The 21,670-nt window shown below is 45.7% G+C and overlaps 1 protein-coding gene across 1 annotated transcript in view; it reads left to right on the forward strand.

Moving 5' to 3' along the window:
- Positions 1 to 14,054: 14,054 nt before the first annotated feature.
- Positions 14,055 to 21,670, forward strand: part of COPB2 (COPI coat complex subunit beta 2) — a 68,057-nt gene continuing 60,441 nt past the window's right edge. The window contains exon 1 of the mRNA XM_072792539.1: positions 14,055 to 14,073. Within this exon, the coding sequence (XP_072648640.1) occupies positions 14,071 to 14,073 (3 nt within the window). The 5' untranslated portion in view covers positions 14,055 to 14,070. The remainder of the gene's footprint in view (positions 14,074 to 21,670) is intronic.

Below are 21,670 nucleotides of genomic sequence, written 5' to 3' on the forward strand. Positions count from 1 at the left end.
CATCTCCTCCACTGGATCGTCATGAGGGATAGGCAAGTCAGCACATACAGAGTGCTTGGAGTTGGGCCTGGCCCCATGGCAGGAGCAAGGTCCCTGCTAGCTGGTTATTAGGTAGAGTTACACCCTCCACATCCCAGGGGTTCAGATGAGCGGAAGCCAGGTAGTGATGGTTCAGTACCCCCTGAGGCTTCCTGGTGATTCCAGGACATTATGTTTATTATTCTGAGCAGAATTATATTTTCCTGCTGGATACACAAATGTAATGGTGCATCTGGAAGAGCAGAGTGGTCAACAGGGACAGATTTATGGTGGATCACTCATGGGGTACCCTGCAGGTCAAAGCCATTTCCTTTCCTCCCTGTAGCAGTGCCCAGAACCCCACCATTAGGCAAGCATTACCTTTGAAAAGCAGATTTATCCCCAGGGAGGTAGCACATGGTGTCAGCACACTGGGGGGGTGGGGGATGGGACTTGAATGAACAGATCATTCATTGATCCTGAGCATCCTAAATGGAATCAAGGATGGAGAATAAAGTTGTAATCTGTCCATGTGGACCAGGGCCAGGCTTGGCCTAAGCCCTTGTGACCAGACAGCCATGCCATGGGCCTCCTGGCAAGCTGCTGTCCCCAACAGCCATACCTACCTTCCTGCAGCAAGAAAGCCAGGGAAGTGCTGGGATGGAGTCCCACACTGGCAGGGGGAGGTGTCTGCCTGTGGACTCTGGAGAGGAGGAGAGCCTCCTGAGGAGCTGCAGGCCCATCTCCTGGGGCAGACCAGGAACAAGTGCAGGGGCAAGTGAAGTGAACTCTTTGTCCTCAGCTCCCCTGGAGCTTCTTCAGGAGCCTCAGTTCCTCTTGTGATGCCCCCTGATTCCTGGTCTTGCCCTAGCCCACCACAGCCTCAAATCACCCTCTCCTTTGTTCTTCAAGAAAACCTTTGTGAATGAGATCCATCTGAAAGCCCATTGGGGACTAGCTATAAAGCCTGCTGTCCATGGCAGGGGTTCTAATAATAGGTAACTTCTGAGCCTTGGTTTTGCAAAGTGTATTCCAGGGGATGTTAGCCAACCACCACCACCTCCACCCATGATTCTGTGAAAAGGTTCCTGGTCAAATGAACTTTGGAAATGCTGAGAACTATATCGCCTTCTTAGAAATGCATAACAACAACAACAATAAAAAATAAAATAAAAAAAGAAATGCATAAAAAGAATTCCTGTTTTTAAAGCTCTGAAAAGTCCTGCAGCAAAGAAGCTGGACCTTAAACCCTGGGACCCTTTTACCCACAGCATTTCACTCCGGCACAGTGTTTTGGGAACGCTGACTTGTTGCCATACGTGTGCAGAGCATTTTTTCAATTACAGATAACAAACAATATAATTTAAAACTCCCATTTCCGAGCGGGATTTCTCGGTATATTTTTTCCACAAATGAAGAGTAACTGAATGGATTAGTTTACATGTGGCGTGCAAGACTGATAGTGACTATATTCATTCTACTGATCCTTCTTTTTCAACGAAGATGCACCTGTACTCAGAGGCTATTGAATTTGAGGTGCTCATTTCCAAACCCAGCAGATATTCTGGGCCAGGGCCTGTCTCCCGGGCCTGCACTCAGTGTGGGTGTGATGGGGCAAGTCGCCTGCTTCATATTTCTGTTCCCTCGGCCTATTTCAAGGCTAAGCCATGACAGGAATGTTACCCCCCAGCATGGACGAGGCTGTTTGGGAGCAGAATGGAAGAAAACTGATCTTACACAGAGGAGGGGTGGAGTTGCTGGGAAAGACTCTCAGAACCTCAGAAGGCAGCTTCTAGAGGTGTCATGAGAGAGGGCTGGCTAAGCTGTGAAGCGGGGAGGGGGCTGATCTTGAAACTTAAGGAAAGCTTGCCCTGTGAGAAATCCCAGTTCATAAATGGGAAGCATCGTGCAGTCACTCCAGCGGGGGCTTTGGCCTCAGTCCTTGGTTCAAATCCTGCTCCACCACACCCCAGCTGTGCGACTGTGCAGCCTCTATTTCTTCTTCTGCAAAGTGAGGAATGAGGGCTGTGAACCGGCGTCACAAGGAGTAGCTAGATGGAGCAGGATCTTAGCACAGGGCCTAACACCATAGGCAGTACTCGTTCTCCTCCCTAATTCCACGTATTTATACCTGCGTGTATGACGAGGTAATGATCCCTTCATTAAAACTCTTGCTTTCTAAGAGCTTGAACACTGACATCCCTCACACAGCCCTCAGATTTGAAGATCACAGGAGGACTGATTAAAAAATACAGATTCCCGGCCCCTCCCCCTTCAAGATTCTGGCTCCGAGGCCATGGGCAGGGCCAAGGAATCTGTATCGTTACAAGGTCCCCGGGTGAGTCACCTGCAGGTGTTTGGCAGGCACAGTGACAAGCCCTGCTTCTTTCATTTGAAGCAGGATCCATTTTAAATGTGTGTTCACCCACGTAGCCACACCTGCACACTCTCATGCAAAGCCCAATCCATCTCCACAGGTGGTCAAAGTGCAGGCGAACCACCTACACATCTCTCTGTGAGGCTGTGTTGGCCCATGCGTGCTGAGCCCTGTAAGAGAGGTGTCATGTTCTCTGGAGCAGCTTCGTGGCAGCAGAGGCATTTGGGCTAAAAGATGGTAGGGAGTGAAGTGGGGGCGGGGGGGGAGCATAACAGAGAAGTGACTGCCATGAGCAAAGGCGCTAGGCAGAAAATGGTACAGAAGGTTGGAGAAAGTGCCTGCTGACAGTGGAAGGAAGGAGGCCAGGGAGGGAAGGTTGCTAGCTCAGACTAGAGTCTGTTGTGAATGCCTGGAAGGGCCCCAGCAAGAGGATCATGGGAGCCAGTGCAGGTTTCTGAGCACAGAGTGATGTGGCCTGAGACATGGGCCGGGAAAAATTCAACAATACAGCTATTGTTGGCAGGACAGATGGAGGTGGGGAGGAGGACGCAGGTTCACCTGTTCAGAGGCTATTGTAATAAGGAGTTCTGGGGAGAAGCAGTGAGGGATGCGTGTCAGGGCCAGCGAGTGGCCATGGGATGGAAGGGGAGAATGTGAGAGGCACTTAAATTTAGGAGACCTTGCACTAGACAATGGTCGCGTGACACTCACAGAGGAGGTGAGGCAACAAAGATGGAAGTTTGGGGAAATGGGGGAAGGATGATCCTCAGCAGGGCTGGATGGAAGATTGTGGATTTGGCTTAGGCCTGTTGCATGTGAGGTGGCAATGCAATGACAGCCAAGGCCAGCAGGCCCTCTCCCCAGTTGCCCGCTGCCACCCTGCAATGGCTCGATGTTATCCGCTTCGTGAACCTACTAGCCCCCAGGTGCTGGGGAGGGAGGAAGGCCTGGGCTGGGGCTGGGACTTAAGGAGCACCAGGCTGCCACAGAAGCTTTTGAAGCAGGGAGTGCTGGTGCCCCCAGGAGGGAGGGGAGAGGAGGGGAGGGAGGGGGTTCTCTCTAGTTTATCCTCCACCCCACACACTCCCCAAAGCACAGGAAGGTCTACATAAATACAGCTAGGCAAGTCAACACAGAGGAAGCGTACTTCCCGCCACTCATGAGGCCAGGCCTGGGTCTTGAATCAAAGAGAGGATAATAGGCCTTTTGTCAAGTACCTCCTCTGTCCTGGAGCTCTTTCCAGTCTATGATGGAGAAACCCTTTATACACATGAGGAAACTGAGGTTTAGACCTGGTCAAACACTCAGCCAACCCCCTAGGGCTGGTATGAGCCCAGGAAGACTGAACCCGGGGAGGTCTGTCTCCAGAGTCTGAGACCTTCCAGCCAGGAGGTGGTTCCTGGTAGGGACCAGTGGCCCTCCCCATTCCTGGATGTCCAAACCTACCCAGCAGCCCCCAGACACCCAGTATATTTGGGAAACCTCTAATGCCATTTCTTCCCAGTCATCTGAAATCAGGCTTCATTTTTTTTCTCAATTCAGCATTCACCCTAAGTTTCTCCCACTGCAGAGTGGATGTCACTGGAGGTGACTTGTTCCCATCCTCCCTGGCTGGGTGTGGGGCAGGGTGGTTAGTCCCATCTTTGTACAGAGCAGGACAGAACTGATGGACAGAGCAGACCTCCCAGCGCCAAATCTCCCTCTTGAACAAGCTCTTTTCACTCACAATTTGTGATTGATTAGAAATGCAGAAGTCGGGGTATTTAATTTTGGCTCACTGGGATGACACTTGTTATGTAAATGGACCCAACTGGAAGCTGGGGCTTGAGAAGATGAAATAGAATTGAACTGGACACAATTTGCAAGAACTTTAAAGATCTGGGTATAGATTTTCTGGGGTTGGCCCTCACTTTAGCTGTCTCCTCGTGCTTCTGGATCACTAAGGGTTTGGAGGGTGAGGGGGAAGCACTAGCAAGACCTGGGAAGGTGAACAAAAACCCCACCTTCTTTAGGATGTGACAACAGAAAATGCACTCGGCCAATCAGAGCTCCTGTCAAGGCTGGGGACACGGAATGCATCAGTCTGCTCCTGTCTGGAAACAACCGTGCTAGACATTTCATACGGAGGGAATTCAGTCCAGGGAACTGCTTATGCAGAAGCTGGGAGAGCCCAGAAGCCTGGTAGGGGATGGGGAAGCAACTTGGAGCTCAGCAACAGCAGGAAGCCGCCTGTACCACCTGGGATTCGGGAAGGACAATGGTGTTATCAGAAGCCAGGAGCCCGGATGGCCAGGTAGGGCGGGACCATGGCAGGAGATGCTATCAGAGGAGATGCAGGCCCCAAACAACCCCAAAATAGAAGAGGGAGGATGAGACAGAGAAGCACCCTGGCTCCTCCTTTCTTCCCACTTTCTGACCTCCGTCAGTGTTCCCACGGGTAGAAACTAGCTCGAGTCCTGCTGCCAGGGAGGCTGGGAAATGTTCCCTGCAGTGCAGCAGAACAGAGAAGGGTGAGGAGGGTGTCCCATAGCAATCGGGCCCTGAGGGGCACTCAGTCCCTGTGCTCCAGGAGCTCCTGGTCACACTCATATGGTTGCAAGGATGCATGAGAGTGAGAGTGCAGAGACTGAGGAAGCCCAGAGGAGGGCCCAACGGCAAGGTCTCCTGACCTCAGTGTGAAAGGCTGAATCTAAATTTGGAAAGGCTGGCTCTGAAGTGAAGGGAAGGGAGGGGGTCACCCTGAGCCAGCCCCCCTTGTACCCCACGGTGTACCAGGTGTACCTTTCCACAAGTGCCTTAGTTGCCTTCATCTCTAACCCAACCTTACACGGTAGTACCACCTCATCTTCACACATGAGGAAACTGAGTCTTGGTAGAATAGGGAGGCCGAACAGGTCTGGGGGGACAGCCAGGCCATGGCAGGGCCAGTGCTCGGGGCGCCTCGCAGAGCCCTGTCTCTTCCAGGCGCTCCCACTGCAAGTGGGTGCCTTCCTCCGCTCCTCCAGCCCTTGGGCAAATGTGGCCTCTTCCAGATGCAGACAAACCTGAATCCCAATCTTAACGGACAATGAAGTTAATAAAAGAAAGTGCTAATTGAATTGGAACAGAACAGACTATTTGATTAGTTTTAATTACTTTTAACTCCTATTAAGTGTTTAAAAGGTCAATGGAAATGTTTTCTTTTATTAAGGTTTATTGTTTTAAGCTTCAAAAGCAGTGAAAACCTCTCTAAAACTTCTCGATCCTTGGCTAACCACAAGCCCACAGGCTGGAGCACCGGGCACTTGCTCTCACCTGCCCATAGTTGGGTGTGCTTGGGTGTGAGTGTGTCTGGGTGAGTGTGTGGGTGACTCTGAACCTCCACTTCACAATAGTTTTGTGCCTTCAATTATTTAATAATTGTAATTCTTGTTCTTTGCTGTTCCCATCCTCCTAGATCACCAACTCCTCAGGGCAGAGGCGGTTCTGGGTTTTGTCCTGCTCATAGCATCTGATGCCTGCTGGTGCCTCTGACACACAGTCAGACAGGAAGTATTTATGGGACACACATCAGTACCAGTGCCTGTGATAGATGCCAGGCATTTTTCTTCATTGACCTATGCATTCAAGGAGCATTCATTGATCATCTACTATCTACGCACCAGGTCCAGTGGCCTGGCATTGAAGAGAGAGTGGTAAGCAAAGCAGGCATGCTCCTCCTCCTCACAAATTTGTTTCTGAGCCTCACAGCCTTGTAAGGCCTGTATTATTACCCTCATTTTGTAAATGAGGTTCCAAAAGAGTGACAGGGATATCTAAAAGCAGAACTGATACGTCCAGGACTCTACTCTTTTTCCCCAGCCCGACACTGCATAGGGCCGGAGGCAGAGTGAGAACCCATGAATTAACTAGAAAACCCAGACCTTGCTGCTTCATGTGTTTCTCATGATAAAAGAAGAAAATAAAAGGCCCTGTAACCCAGGAGCCACAGATAAACAGGATCCTGTCTCACCAAAGCCCTTAACACAGTGCCTGGCATGTAGCAGTCCACAGTAAAGACTGGCCAAAATGACAGTCTATGATTACTTTTTTTTCAAACCAAAATGGGATCATTTTGCCCCCTAGGGATATTTGGCAATGTCTAGAGACATTTTTGGTTTGGTAACTAGGGGTGGGGTGCTAGTGATGGTCGGAAACCAGAGGGGCTGCTAAATGACCTACAACACACAGGACAGCCCCACAACAAAGGGTAACCCAGCCCCAAATGTCAGTGGTGCAGAAGGTAGGAAACTCATCTAGTGGGAACTTTTCTTGTGTCATTAACATTTTCAGTGGATACAGAGCAATTGATGACATAGTTGATGATCTAGAATAAATTAGAAGACTCTTTTCTTCTTGTGACCCAAGTATAGGATTGATTTGCTTTACCCTGCCCCCCTGCCTTCCAGACTTCAGAAGATTTTCATTTGCCTGTGAGGTTTCCTTCATAGATCAGCTATGAGGTGTTGCCATATTGACTCATTCCACATCCCTCCCCATCACACTAGTTCTCTCAGGAAGCATGGAAGAGTTGAACAAAGCCTACATCTTTACAGAAAAAGTCAAAATTCCAGAGATTTAGTGAATATTTTTAAGTGATCATCCTCTCAAAGTTCCTTCTCTCTCCACCACAAGCCTGGAGTCTTCTTATGACCTTTGGGGAATGTTAACGCACTTCAGTAATGGGAGCCCTGGAAGCCAGTGCCATGTGACATGAGCCCAGCCAGATTAGAGCTACTTCAAGTCCTTTTAGACCTAAGGAACAACGGCCTTGTTGGAAATATCAGGATAATTAGGAAATAATTAGGGATAATTAGGGAAAAAAATGCAAAGTAAAAAAATAATTGTTTGGAATCTTTTATTTCTGTTCTCTTATTCTACTTAATAAGGTCACACTGTACCTTTTCTCTACAATGTGAGGATATAGAGGACCTACAAGAATCAAGGCTATTCCTTATTACTCCATCTTGACCAGAAGTGGATGTCCCAAGTTTATTGTTTGTGCCAGTTACACCTCCATAAACCCTTTTTCTTTTTTTTTTTTTAAGTCAAGACTCCATAGTGGGAACCTGATTATAACTCAATAAAACTCATATATAACTGGACACATGAGGGGCCTTAGTAGTTATCCGAGCTGTTACTCAGCCACAGTACTCCTATTATGTTCCAGAGCTTTCTCCACTCCTCTGGCTCCCACATTTATTGCAGACACAGAAATTCTAAAAGGCAGGAAAAACCCCAGGTTCCCCAGATATCCCTGATGGGGCTTCTCCAAGTTTGGGAGACTCCCTATAAAAAAGATTAGAGGGGACCCTGGCAAAGAGTGGCAGATGCTGATGCCACTTGTGACATGTTGGCCTGGAGGGTGGGTATTTCAATGGCTAGAGGAGCCCATGGCCTCTTGCTGGCACCTAGGAAGGGAAGCCTCCTTGTCAAAGGCACGAGGGTAGGATGGATATTCCTTGGCTCTAGTTCTCTCATTAAAATAGAATAAGAATGAGAAAAAGTCCACTTCTTCCTACAACCCCTGTTTCCAATCTCTTATTTTGTACCAAACATCAGCAGGGAAACTTAGAAGGAACCACATCTTCCAATGGACAAACACTTGCCTTAGGAGTCAACATTCTAGCAGGCAGCCGCTGGGCCCGTCTGCCCAGATCTGCTCAGATGGCCTTTGCCAAGGAGGGGAGCTGCCCCAGCCTCTCTGCCCAGAAATGTCCTTTCTCTCTCCCTTCTCCTTGTCCCCTGCCTGTCACACCCACACTGGAAGGATATTGTCATTAGCTGATAGTAAGTAATCTTGGTACAAAGGGCACTAGAGGTGGGAAGGCAAAACATGAAAAAGCACAGCTTGTGGGTAGGAAGCAGGGATGGTGGCAGGGAAAAGCTGGGAGCCAGAGAGCAGTCAGTTGGCAGCTAAGAGCTGGGGGTGGGGAGGAGTCAAGCACCAAAGTCCTAGGATGCACAGGTTATGGAATTCTCTCTGAGAGAGTTGTTACATACCAGTAGTACACACAACAAACTTGCTCTCAGGCCATAGGATTCCAGACCATAAACAAGTGCTGAGTGGGCAGGGAAGGTAAAGAAAGTCCTGCTGCTGTTCCAACACCTGTGTGACCTTGTATTAGCTTATTAACCCCTCGGAGCCCTTTTCTGGCAAGTAGGTAGACAAATCCTTGCTCACCTCTCAAGTTTGCCATGGATGTTTATAAACCTAGAGGACATCACAAGTCCTGAAAACCTGAGAATGCTTCCCGAATGCCAGTGTGAGGTATTTATTTGTTAGAAGATGTTAAGAAGTTGCTCGCCTATACCCAACCCATAGGTCCCCCCTGCCCCCTTTCCAAATGAGTCTCAGATTTGTTCTGGGATCTACCCATCTCTGGAGAGAAACTATTATTGGTTTGGGGCACCCTACATTGCCCAGTCAGGCTAAATGGAAAGGTTTACATTTCATAGTCAGGGGAGACTGAGCACTGGCCCCCACCCTCATGAGGAGGCAGGTACTTGTCGGTTCCCCTGGCAACCATCTTGAGACTCTGAAGGAAACCATCTTAGGAGGACGTCCATGCAAGGATGGCAAAGCTGAGACATAAAGACAGCCTGCATTCTTGATAACATCATTGCACCACCAGTAGTCTCTCACCAGAGCCTGCCTTACCTTTGGACTTCTAGAAGGATAAGAAACACACCTGTTCGGGGGGTGGGAGTGAATGGGTGACAGGCACTGGGGGTTATTCTGTATGTTAGTAAATTGAACACCAATAAAAATACATTAAAAAAAAAAAAAAAGAAACACACCTGTTGCTTGCAGCTTAAAGTGTCTTAACTGCCCATGGTGAGTTACCAGCTCACTTGGCTCTCTTACCAGCCACTGAATCCATCATGGAAGCTGCCACATTTGTCCTGATACACTAGGAAGCAAGACATACATACAAACAATGTCCTCTCACCACCCCAGGATCAACGGACACTCTCCAGCCCGGCTGTCATTATGTTGGATTCTTTCCAACATTTCCTACTGGCATCCAGAAATTCAAAAAGAGGACAGAGCCAGAGTACTCTTATTCCTCCTCTTCATTTTCATGGTATCTGGTTTCACGGGCTGACTCGCATGCCCACCCAGGGGCCATCTCTAGGGCATAGAAGAACCTTGGTTTTGGTCCTGAAATGCTGCCTCAAATCTGTTTCCATTCTGCTCCTGAGTCTTCCCTACACATGGACTGAACCCTGGGCCCTAGCCCATGCAAGCCCTCAGAGCCTTCCCTGAGGGACAGAGTCCTCAGTTGGCCTGCTCACTTTGCCTCCGCTCAGACCTCTGCCCAGGCCCCCAGTGATTCAAAGGGACCCTCTGTCATGCAGGAAGCCCTGCCTATCTTCTGTGGTCAGCAGCAAACACTGAAGGGCTTCAAGTAGTACAAGAGATATGCCATAAAGCTCCATTTTTAGAAAGACTCTACTGGAGGCTGTGTGGAGAGTGGGCCCAGTCAGTCGGAGCCTTGGCTCCAGATTCTAGAGTCTGCACAAGACTGAGGGGTTGATGCATCCTCTCTGAGGTCCCAGCTTTGACAGTGAGCCACCATTTTGAAAGAAATTATAAGTATATAGTAACAAAGATTACCATTTTGGAGTATTTAGCAATGCTAGGCCCCTCTCATGCATTGGCTTATTTAGTCTTCATAGTAACTCAATAGGATAGGTACTGTTTTTCTCCCCATTTTACAGACAAGGCATCCTGACACTAAGTAACCTAAGTCCCCCTAGCTGAGAAGCAACAGAACCCACAGTAAACCTAGGTCCAAAAGCCCACCTTTCTCGGAAGTAAGTGCTGGTCCATGTCCTATAATATGACCATTATGAACACTACACTGTGCGGGAGAGCAGAAGTGCTGACTAGTGGGGCTTTCTCAGGAACTCCATGTCAAACAAGCTTGCATTTGTTCAGTGCTCACCGAGTGCAAAGCTATCCCTGTACTCTGGGATCTGAGCTGCCACCCAAGGTAAAAGAGGCCTATCCACGAGGAGGTCTCAGTGGCCTTCAAATTCTGATTCCCCTTGGGCCCTTCTTTCTGAACTCAGGGCAATGAAAAGGATACATGTGGGAACCATAGGTCCCCTTGTATTCAAGTCTGTGCTCTTTTTTCTGGGTGGGCAGTGGGCGGGGGTGCGGGGGGAGGGGAGGACGGGAGGACCGTAGACGTCATGATGTCAAAGAAAACTGAGGTCCTTATGTGACCTAGAGACAGTCCCTGGGAGGGCTTGGAGATCAGTCCATGAGACCAGATGCCATGAAAACAAATGGGAGGAAGAAGAGCATTCTGGTTCTGTCCCCTTCTTGCATTTCTGGAAGCCAGTAGGAAATGTTGGAAAAGAATCCAGCTGGACTTTGATCAGTCATGTTGAATCTCTAGATTCTGAGATTTTGCTCACATTCAGTTGTCTTTCATTTTGGCCCACACTGCTTTGGAAAGAGACCTTTAACTGATTGCACAATGCCTCTAATCAGCCAGTCTTCCCAGTCCTGCCCTGCATCACCACCCCCCACAACAATATTTCCTCAGATGCAAAGTTCAGACAGGCCACCCTCCAGCCTGAGAAATCACTGGAAAGGGAGTCTCGCCAAGCCGCCAGTTCCCAACCACAACCTTTCCCCTCCCTGGTTTCAATGTTGTTAATTAAGAAAGCAGACTGGGCTGGGTGTGAGGGAGACTATTATGCCTGCCTCTCCAAAGCAATGGCACCACTGTGAGAACCAGTTGGCATGGCGACTGAGCCAGGAGGACCCTTTCAAAATGGGCAATTTAATTTAAAATGATCATTGCGTTTTTCACTAAATGTCACATTCCCATAATTGTGAGGACAGCTAATTGGGCAGTTAATTGTTTGGAATCTTTTATTTCTGTTCTCTTATTCTACTTAATGTGTGAGCATGCATGCACACACATGCACACACACACACACTTGTCTCTCTCTCTCTCTCTCTCACTCACAATATGGGGCAATTTACTAATCCCATGGCTACCAATGACGAAAATTATGAATAACTTGGTCTCAATGCTTGAATGTTTAGTGGTTGTGGATTAATTAGCGTCATCACTTCCTAACTGTGTTCAACCCAACACATAGCCCCTGGAAGCTCCCTCAGTCCTCTCCCTCCCACACGTGAGGGTCAAGTGAGGGTCAAGTAGTCCCATGCAAGTGCATGCCCGCTCTGCAGGTAAGATTTACATGATGAGGGGTTTCTGACTTGGGAAAGTTATGACATGGATCCTCATGCATTTTTCAATTCTGAAGCCCCTGGCTTAAGCACACACCTAGGTTCACTTGTATATCCATCTTTCCTAAACTTTAACCTCAGTATAAAATACAGACATTGTCATCTGAGGCAGAAATTGCCTGGAATGCATGCAGATGTGTTATTTGCTCTGATTAATCCTGAATTCCATGGCCACATGCTTGATGTAGGAACTGGAACTCAGCTCTTTGATTTCACTGCTTTGACATGCTAGTTGCCATAAAATATTTTCTGTTTTAAACATTTTTTCCAAAACCAGGATCTAGTGAGCAATCCCATTTTGCTGGCTTCCTGTATTAAGCTGACTTCAGAGCGAATGTTTTCGCTGCACCCTAGGACAGTCTGTCCCTCTAAAGACAACATGTAAGCCTGGTTAACTCATCTTAATTATTTTTAAAATCCAAATTACTGTTCTGAATAAACTAGAAGTAACCAAATGTACTCCACTTGTGTGTCAGCCCAGGGCAACAGGCTGACTCTGCTGTTTAATTGAGCCGAAAGCCAGAGATGAAAAGCTGGAGACCCAGGGCCCCTCACCCTGCAGGGGGTGATGGAAACCTTATGTCCATCTCAGATGCCATTTTGACCTTTCGTTACTGATTGCAAGCCTTTTGAGCGCAAAGCCTTCCCTTTTGTTCTGATTTCCTGACAACTGTTTAATCATGTTCTATTCATAGATATTACAGTAAAATTCTCTTGTTTCCCACATATCAAAGAAGAGAACGCACAGGGAAGTCAAGTTCTGGAAACAAATAATTGAGTTGTAAGACTCCCACCAGTAGTGAAATCCGAAAAGTATATTGAAGGCTAGATTGCAGGTATAGACTAGAGGGCAGGGAGGGTGTTTATCCTTACATAAACATTTCCAAATAAATTGGCCCTCAATCCAAGATCCAATCATCAATAAAATGGAACATCTAATTTTAACAGCACCATGAAAAAACTTTCAAAAGGGAAATGGAAATGTATGGAGTAGCTTTCACATATATTCTTTTATCTGATGCCTACAATGACCATATAAGATAGGTTCCATTAACCCCATTTTATACAAGGAAACTGAGGATGGAGGGGAGAAATAAGATTGCCTGGCCAATAAGTTGGGGGTTCTCACTCTTTCATGGCTCCATTCTGCTTTCCAAAGCAATTTTTCTGCCACAAGTCTGGTGCTCCAGCAGGTATCTACTCAGCTGGTCATGGGGAACTCCAGGTCAAGCAGCTAATGCTAAGACACCCCAAGGGCCTGGGGCTGCAGAACCATCCAGAGGCCAGGCCAGCTACTCGTTACAAAGCAAATGTGACCTGGCCACATTCTATCTGGTCTATTTCCTCCCAGAGTACTTCAGGTAACTTGAAAGGCCCCTGAGCTCAAGAAAAGCAAAAGAGGGTATAGTTTAAAAAAAATAATAAAATAAAATCAATACATGTATTATGTGAAAGGAAAAGGTAAACTCAATAAAGAAAAGTGCAGAGAACAGGGAAAAATTAGAAATCCCACCGTGAGACATGAAAGCTATTGATAACATCTTGGGAAAACACCCTTGTGGGCACTTTTATGAACAGAAGCCCATGATCACAGGTTTGCAGAGCATCAAAGAGATTTTCCTTTATGTGTTGCTCCATAACCTAATTATTTTTACTCAGAAATAGGAAACATGGATCTCAGTCTCAATTCTCAACACTCCATGCAAATTCTATGGTATCAATTTCTACCATTTACTTAACCAATTTATGACTATATGAATCATTTTTGTTTACTCTTATAAACAGTAGTAGAACAAATATCCCTATTATATATGTTGTTTTGTTTGTTTGGGGCAGTTCTTTGATTTTTGCCTTGAGCATGAATTCCCCAAAGTAGAGAGTTAATCAGAAATCTAAGCCTTTTCTTTCTTTTCTTTTTCTTCCATTCCTATAAAAATCTGGTGAACAGCCAGCTGGACAGAAACAGCTGCCTCAAAATGACCAGAGGGAATTTTCTTTCATTTCTTGGGTTTTCTTCTAGCTAAGATTCTTCATCTATCCTTTGCCTTCTACATATTGCTTGCTTTCATACTTGTGATGCATTCTTTTTTTATTTTGCTCATTATAATGGAGGTAACTCTGAAAAGGCTTTCTTTATGAACTCTCACCTTCCATACCCAAAGCCATTTTTCTTCTCTAAGTTCCAGAGGCTAGGGTGATGCAAGTCTCTCCACTTTTTTATATCCTGATGGTGCAGTAGGGAGGAGAATTCATGTAGAAGTCATGTGGAACCCAGAGCCCATGTGGACTTTGGCTCTCTCTCTGCGGGGATTTTATTAAAGCCAGAGGCAGCTCCCAGAGTTGTTACAGCGGTATCCCTATTCAGAAAGGAGCCCATGAAATGGTGAGTCCAACTGTCAGTGAGACTCTAGAGTTGTTAGGGACTTCTGCTTGAGGGGTTTTTTGTTTGTTTTTCTAGTTTTGTCTTCGTGTTTGTTTGTTTTTAGTCTTCTACAGAATATCTGTTCATTACCTCAGTCTAGCATCGCCAGATTTAATCAAAATAATAATAACAATACAATACCAGGACTCCCAGTCAAATCTGAATTTCAGCAAATCAGTTTTAGTATAGGTATATCCTCCATATTGCATGGGGTGTGCACTAAAGAATTATTTATCATTTATCTGAAATTCAAATGTAACTAAGTATCCTGTATTTAAGCTGGCAGTCCTCCCTTAGTTCCTCTTGCTCTAGTCTGGGGCATAGTTTTGTGAGTTCTCGGAATTTTTTTCACTCACTTCCATCTGAGTGGCTTATGGGGAAAGTTTACAAGTCATGACACATCTAGTCAGACTTCTCAGTCTCATTTCCTGACCACTGTGTTTTGAACTGTATGGCACAAAGTTGCATCCTTTTCCTTGACTGGCTGCCACTAGGAGTGTCTGTTCCCTTGTTTGCTTTTGTTTTTGTTTTTGTTTTGGCAGAAGGAAGCTTGCTTTAGTTTTGTGATTCTTTCATTAACTATTCCAGGATGGTGAGTTAGTGATCCCACTTTATTCTCTCTCTAGAGCTCAGGAATTGCATTCTTACTTGAAGCTTTTGAAAAACATAAAGATAGATCTAATCTATACCACTAGTAAATCTCCTTGGAAGTTTCTTTTCTCTCTTGCCTAATTCTCTTACACTCTACTTGCTCTGAAGCCCCTCACCAGCCAAAAGGTCCTCAAAATTATGTCTCTCTACCTTCAGCCTTCTCAACCTTTTTTTTTCTCTCTCCTCTCTTCTTTCTCTGAACGCTTTATTCTGCAGACTGACCTCCTCCCCCAGAGGCCAAGTTCTCCCTCTCTTTCTCCCCCCCCCCCCCCCCCCGCCATTGTCTTCTTTTGTCCTTCTCTACCCAATTAGTTCTACAGAAACAGTTTCAAACTCTCCTGGAGTGGAGGTGGGGTGGAGAAGGATTGAGGTAGGGACAGACTGGAGCCAAGTAGAGAATTAAGAGGAAGGGAGGGTATTCTCTTTGGTGGGCTGGGAAATGGGAATGTCTGAATATTTCCATGCCAACAATGGATATCCCATGATATAATTCAGTGGTGGACTTTACAGTTTAGTGATTCAGAGAGTCAGAGAGCCTGACCTTGCCCAAGGTCACATAGCTAGCTGGGGATACAGTTAAAGCTCAATCTTTGGATCCCAAAGCCTGGGCACTTTCTAGCTCATGGAACTGCTTGTCTCACATTTTAGGTGTATTTGAGGTAGAGATATTAGTACAACATTCCTTACCCGCAGGCGTAGTAGTGGTCATGGCAATTGACTCCCCAACACCTGGTCCACCACTTTTTTGGTTTGCTAGGGCTGCCATGACAAAGCACCACAAAGCAGGAGGCCTAAACAAAAGAAATGTATTGTCTCACAGTTCTAGAGTGTAGGAGTCTCACATCAAGGTGTCTGCACGGTCAGTCCTTCTAAGGGTTGTAGGAAGAATCTGTTCCCTGCCTGTCTCTTAGATTCTGGTAGTTTGCTGGTGATTTTTTGGCATCCCTTGGCTTCTGCTGCATCACCCTGGTCTCTGCCTTCAGCTTCACATGGCATTCACCATGTGTCCCTTTTTATAAGGACACCATTCGTATTGGACTAGGGGCCCTCCCTACTCCAGAAAGACCTCATCTTAACTAATTATGTCTCTGGTGACCCTATTTCCAAGTAAAGTCACATTCTGAAGTAATGGAAGTTAGGGCTTGAACAAGGAAATTTGATGGGCGGGGAGTGGGGACAATTCAACCAATAACAACACTCAAAGGTTGCTATAAACCAATTATTTTCTTCCCACCTTGTGGGTATGGGTTTAGAAGTGGCTGTATAGTTTAGGAATAGCCCATGAGATGAGGGGAAACCTTCCAGAATCTTGTAGGAAAGGCTTCTGGGTTCCTAAATAAAGATCCCAAGAATAGGCCCCTTCCTTGCAGTGTTGACAAGTCTTGAGTGTGACATCTAGGACTGCTGCATTCATAATACCCCTATCCTGGAGGCAAACCAACACATAGGGGCATGCAAACAGAATCGAAGAGCAGCCACATGACCCTGATGAACTGTTCCCAGATGTACCCACCTGCGGAATTCTTGTCATGTGAATGAATACATTTTCCTATTTCTAAAATCCATTTTAGTCAGGATTTTCTACTGCTGACAGCATCCTAAATGATACCAACTAAGATGGCACTACCAAGTATATATAGTATAAATGCTGTTCAAAATTCATTCACTTGCCAGCTTTGAAATGATGCAAATTGTGATGATATATTTATTCGGGGGGATTTGTATTATTTCAAACTTGATGCATAAAGTAAGACCACTTAATATATTGTATGACGCTATTTTAAATTCTCTATGCTCAAATTTGCAAAAAAAAAAAAAACAAAAAACAAAAAAAAGTACAACTGTTCTCAAACTTGAGCAGGCATCAGAATCACCTAGAGGGCTTATTAAAACAGCTCACTGGGCCTTTCTCTAGAGTTTCTGATTCAGAAGATCTGAGGTGAAGTCTGGAAATTTGCATTTCTAACTAGTTCTCAGATACTGCTGGTCAGGGTGCCACACCCTGAGAGCTACTGGCCTAGTAAAATAAACTAAGTTGTATCCAAAACACTCTGGGATATGTGATCTTTTCCTGTGCATGAGGTCCTAAAAACAACTGTAAGAATAATCATTATTTATGGAGCATCCACCATGTACAGAGCACTGCACTGGATGTTTTGCATTCCTGCTTATCCCCTTCCCCCATGACTCCACCAGGTAGGTTTATTAATCTCATTATTCAGATGAGAAAGTAAGAAACACAGAAGCTAAGTCACTTGTCTGAAGGAGAAGAACTGGGGTTTGAACCCAGGCCTAGGTGACTACATGGCTTGGGGGCTCTTTGCTTTTCGTTTTTTTTTTTTGGAGTTTTTTTAGATTTTATTTATTTATTCATGAGAGACACAGAGAGGGAGGCAGAGGAAGAAGCAGGCTCCCCACAGGGAGCCCAATGCAAGACTGGATCCCAGGACCCCAGGATCATGACCTGAGCCAAAGGCAGACGTTTAACTGCTGAGCCAGCCAGGCATCCCCACTACATGGTTTTTTAACAAAGTATGTGACCATCAGAGACAAAATACTGGCCTACCTACAGCTCAGGGCTGATGCAGCTGGCCAATCTGGAAGCTACTATGTAGCAGGGCTTGAAAACAAGGGACTTGTCTGGTGGGATCAATCACCTTCAGCCCAGGGAACTCAATGGCTCTCATTTGGCTCTTTTCTCTGAGGCCACTCAGCACCTTAATTGAAGGATGGCTTCTCAGAGGCTGAGGTCACAAGCTCAATGGTGGTGTCTACCATTTACTCTTCATGCAGTGGGTGCTGCTGAGCTATGGGGGGCAGGAGCTGTATTGAACCTGTGCAACCAGTGACACCTCCTGAGCTAGCCTCACCCCTCACTTCCACAGGAGTAAGGGCTGGTGCCTCATTTTTCACTGCAGTGATCAGACTCAGTGCTGGAATCTACCGAGTCTGCTGTGCCAAGGAAGAGAACAGGCCAGCACCTCTGGTTTAGAACACTCAGTGACCCTGTTCTGAGAAATGATCTTCCTCCAAGAAAGGACAGTGCCTCCACCCACCTCATAACACTTTGCTGGATAGAGAGCTGAGCAGGAGGGGAAATAGGAACCACTCTGAACTTACCATCCTTCTCTAGACTCTAGACTGACTCTTCCCAAAGGCCCCCTTTCCACTCACAGCTGAACCACAAGCCCAGGCCCAACACCAAAAGAATCTCGCTGTTCCCTGAGACTTTCATAAGCAACTGCTTCTTGAGCTCTGCCGTTTCTTCATTCCTGGTCTAGAACCCTTAGAGTGAAGGAGCAGAAACTGGAGCCCAGAGCAATCACCTGGCCTAAGCCCTTCATTCTGAAGAAGACGTCCAGAGAAGGAAGGTGACTTGCCCAGGTCACGTAGGATGTCCGTGGCCAAGGTGTGCTGAACTGAGGGCTGGTGCTGGGGTGAAGCTGGCCAAAAGACACATTTTGACCCACCTTAGACACATTTGTGCTTACATTTCTTATATAAAAGCAGCAGAGAGAAGGGGCAAGACACATATCAATGAGAGGCAAAGGGAAAGAAACCAAGAGGGAAGGAAATTAATCTTCAAAGAGCTATGCTTCTATTCTGAGTATGAGACACTTTACCTATAACTCTAACTTCCAACTTTCCTTGGGAGTAGATTTTTAATCCCTGTTTTACAGATGAAAAAAAAAAAAAAAAAAAAACAAGGCCCAGAGAGGTTAAATGACATGCCCAATGGCACACAGCTCATCCCTAGCAGACCTAAGATGTGAAGCCAAGCCTCTGTTCATACTTGATGTTTATACTTTGTCTCTAATACCCCTGGCCCAGGGTCCCACAAGGTCAGGTCAAGGTTATAGCACCCACCTTCTTTTTTTTTTTCTTTTAAGATTTTTTTTATTATTATTCATAGAGACACAGAGAGAGAGAGAGGCAGAGACACAGGCAGAGGGAGAAGCAGGCTCCATGCAGGGAGCCTGATGTGGGACTCGATCCAAGGTCTCCAGGATCATACCCTGGGCTGCAGGCGGCGCTAAACCGCTGCGCCACCGGGGCTGCCCAGCACCCACCTTCTAACATGTATACCACCCTGGGGATCTCTGCAAGTCAAGTCACCTCCACATCACCACTAGATTATCTTTCCCAGAACACCTCTTATGTGCCAAAATGCCATATAAGTGCAGTTACGTAATTATGTGTCTACCTTCTTTCACTTCACATGTTTTTGGGATTCACCCATGTTTTCCATATTTATTCCTTTTTTAATTGCAGCATAGCAGTGCATTATGTGGACATACCATAGTGTTTCATCCACTCACCAGCTAATAGGCATTTGGATTGCTGCTAGCTTGGGGCTATTATGAGTGAAGCTCAATGAACATTCACATACAAGCCTCTATGGAAACATATGCTTTCATTTCTCTTGGGTAAATACTTAGGGGTAGAATTTCCAGAATTTTGGGCAGCCCAGGTGGCTCAGTGGTTTAGCGCCACCTTTGGCCCAGGGTGTCATCCTGGAGACCCGGGTTCGAGTCCCATGTTGGGCTCCCTGTGTGGAGCCTGCTTCTCCCTCTGCCTGTCTCTCTCTCTGCATCTGTCATGAGTAAATAAATAAAATCTTTTAAGGGATCCCTGGGTGGCGCAGCGGTTTGGCGGGCAGGCGCCATCCTGGAGACCCGGGATCGAGTCCCACATGGGGCTCCCTGTGTGGGGCCTGCTTCTCCCTCTGCCTGTGTCTCTGCCTCTCTCTCTCTCTCTCTGTGTGACTATCATGAATAAATAAATAAAATCTTTAAAAAAAAATTTCCAGGAGTTCTGTTAAGTGTATGTTTCAGTTTATAAAAAATTGCCAACTGTTTTCCAAAGTAACCTTACTGTTTTGCATCAGCAGTGTATAAAGGTTTTAGTTGCTCCATATCCTTACCAACCAGCTCTTGGTACTGTCTCTTTAATTTTGGTCATCTAGTGGGCATGTGGTAGCAGCTCATTGTGTTTTTGACTGATGATGTTGAGCATCTTTTCATGTGCTTATTTGCCATCTGCTTAGCTTCTTTAGTAAAGTGTTCAAGTCTTTTGCCCATTTTTTTAAAGATTCCTTTATTTGAGAGAGAGAGAGAGAGAGAGAGAGAACGAGCAGGGGCAGGGGAAGAGGGAGAGAATCTCATGCAGAGTCCGCCCCTGAGCACAGAGTCCGACACAGGGCTCGATCCCATGACTCTGAGATCATGACCTGAGCCAAAACCAGGAGTTGGATGCTCAAGTGACTAGACTACCTAGGTGCCCCTCTTTTGTCCATTTTTTAAATTGGGTTGTTTATCTTCTCATTATTGAGTTGTAAGAAATCTGCCATGTATTCTAAATATAAGTCCTTTGTTAGACATGTGTTTTAAAAGCATTTTCTACCAATCAGGGGCTTGCTGTTTTACTTTTTTAATGGTGGCTTTTGAAGACACTGTCTTTTGATGAAGTCCAATTTAATACTTTTTCTTTTATGACTCATGCTTTTTGTGTCCTATTTAAGAAATCTTTGCCTAACCAAAGATTACTAAGGTTTTATTCTATATTTTCTTCTAGAAGATTTTTAGTTGGCTCTTACATTTAAGTCTATGATCTATTCAATTCCAATTCCTTTCATGTAGCATCACGTTAACAGTCAAGAATCATGTTTTTGCATAAAGATACCCAATTGTCAGCCCTCCTATTATCGAGGCTTCTGTATTCAAAAAAAAGAAAAAGCAGCAGCAGCAGCTATGTCAAACCAGAATTTTAAAATATTGTCAGATACTTTAAATGTTCGCATTTAATAAGCTAATCCCCCTAACCCAAAGGTACACTGTTTTGAAGGCACAGTGATTGCATACATAATCCCATTTGCTCAAATGATCTTGAGGTCCCTAAAGACAGACCCCTTTGCTATCTCGTCCCCAGTCCTGCTTTTATCAGCCAACATCTGATTCTCAGGGCCTGAGCTATCATCTTCACATTCCCTGCCTACCCCTGGAGGACTGGACAGCCTGCAAAGCCTCACAAAATGGCCCTAACACAACAGCTGCTGTTTATGGTGGGTCTTACACTCTCCACTGTTGGTGGTGATACCCATACCCATATGATATGACATGCACAAATGGAACCCTTGGTTCTCGAAACAAATAATACATTACTATCCTCATTTTACAGTTGTGGAAACTGAGGCTCAGAAGTGTTATGTTCCTTAGCCTAGGTCACTGACCAAACAGCAGAGTAGCTGGGGTTTAAGACTAGATATGCAGAGACCAGAACTCTACTCCTCATTGCAACCATCTCTCCACAGATCCAGGCTTGATACCGGATCCTGTTAATGTGAGTTCCTGAATCCCTGGTTATACGATCATTTCAGCAGGATGGAACTTACTTTTGTCATTTTAATGGGAATAGAAGGGAAGAGATGTTTTCTTAATAAACGGAGGATATAAAACAAGATTATAGGAGTAGTTTATCTTCAGGCTCTATTTTGAAAAAATTCAAGCATACAGAATACTGAAAGAGGAACACTGCTGTATTATACACCGACATTTGACAACTGGTAACATTTTGCCACATTTGCTTTACTCTGTGAATGTTTCTTTAGAATTATTTGAAATAAGGTACAGGTATCAAGACATTTCACCCCTAATACTTCAGTGCCTATAGAATGATACTACCATTATTACACCTAAGAGAAGTAATAATTTCCTGGTGTCTAATATCCAGTCCAAATTCAAATTTCAAGTGTCTCCAAATGATTTTCACAAACTTTTAACGTCAAGACCCCCACCGGAGATTGACACATTGTATTGGCTCTTATGTCTCTTTAGCTTCTTTTAAACTACAAAACTCCCACCACTTCTGTGTTATGACACTGCCTTTGTAAAAAATCCAGGCCAGGGAT

The sequence above is a fragment of the Canis lupus genome, chromosome 22 (genome assembly GCF_048164855.1).
Source record: "Canis lupus baileyi chromosome 22, mCanLup2.hap1, whole genome shotgun sequence".
Classification (NCBI taxonomy): Eukaryota; Metazoa; Chordata; class Mammalia; order Carnivora; family Canidae; genus Canis; species Canis lupus.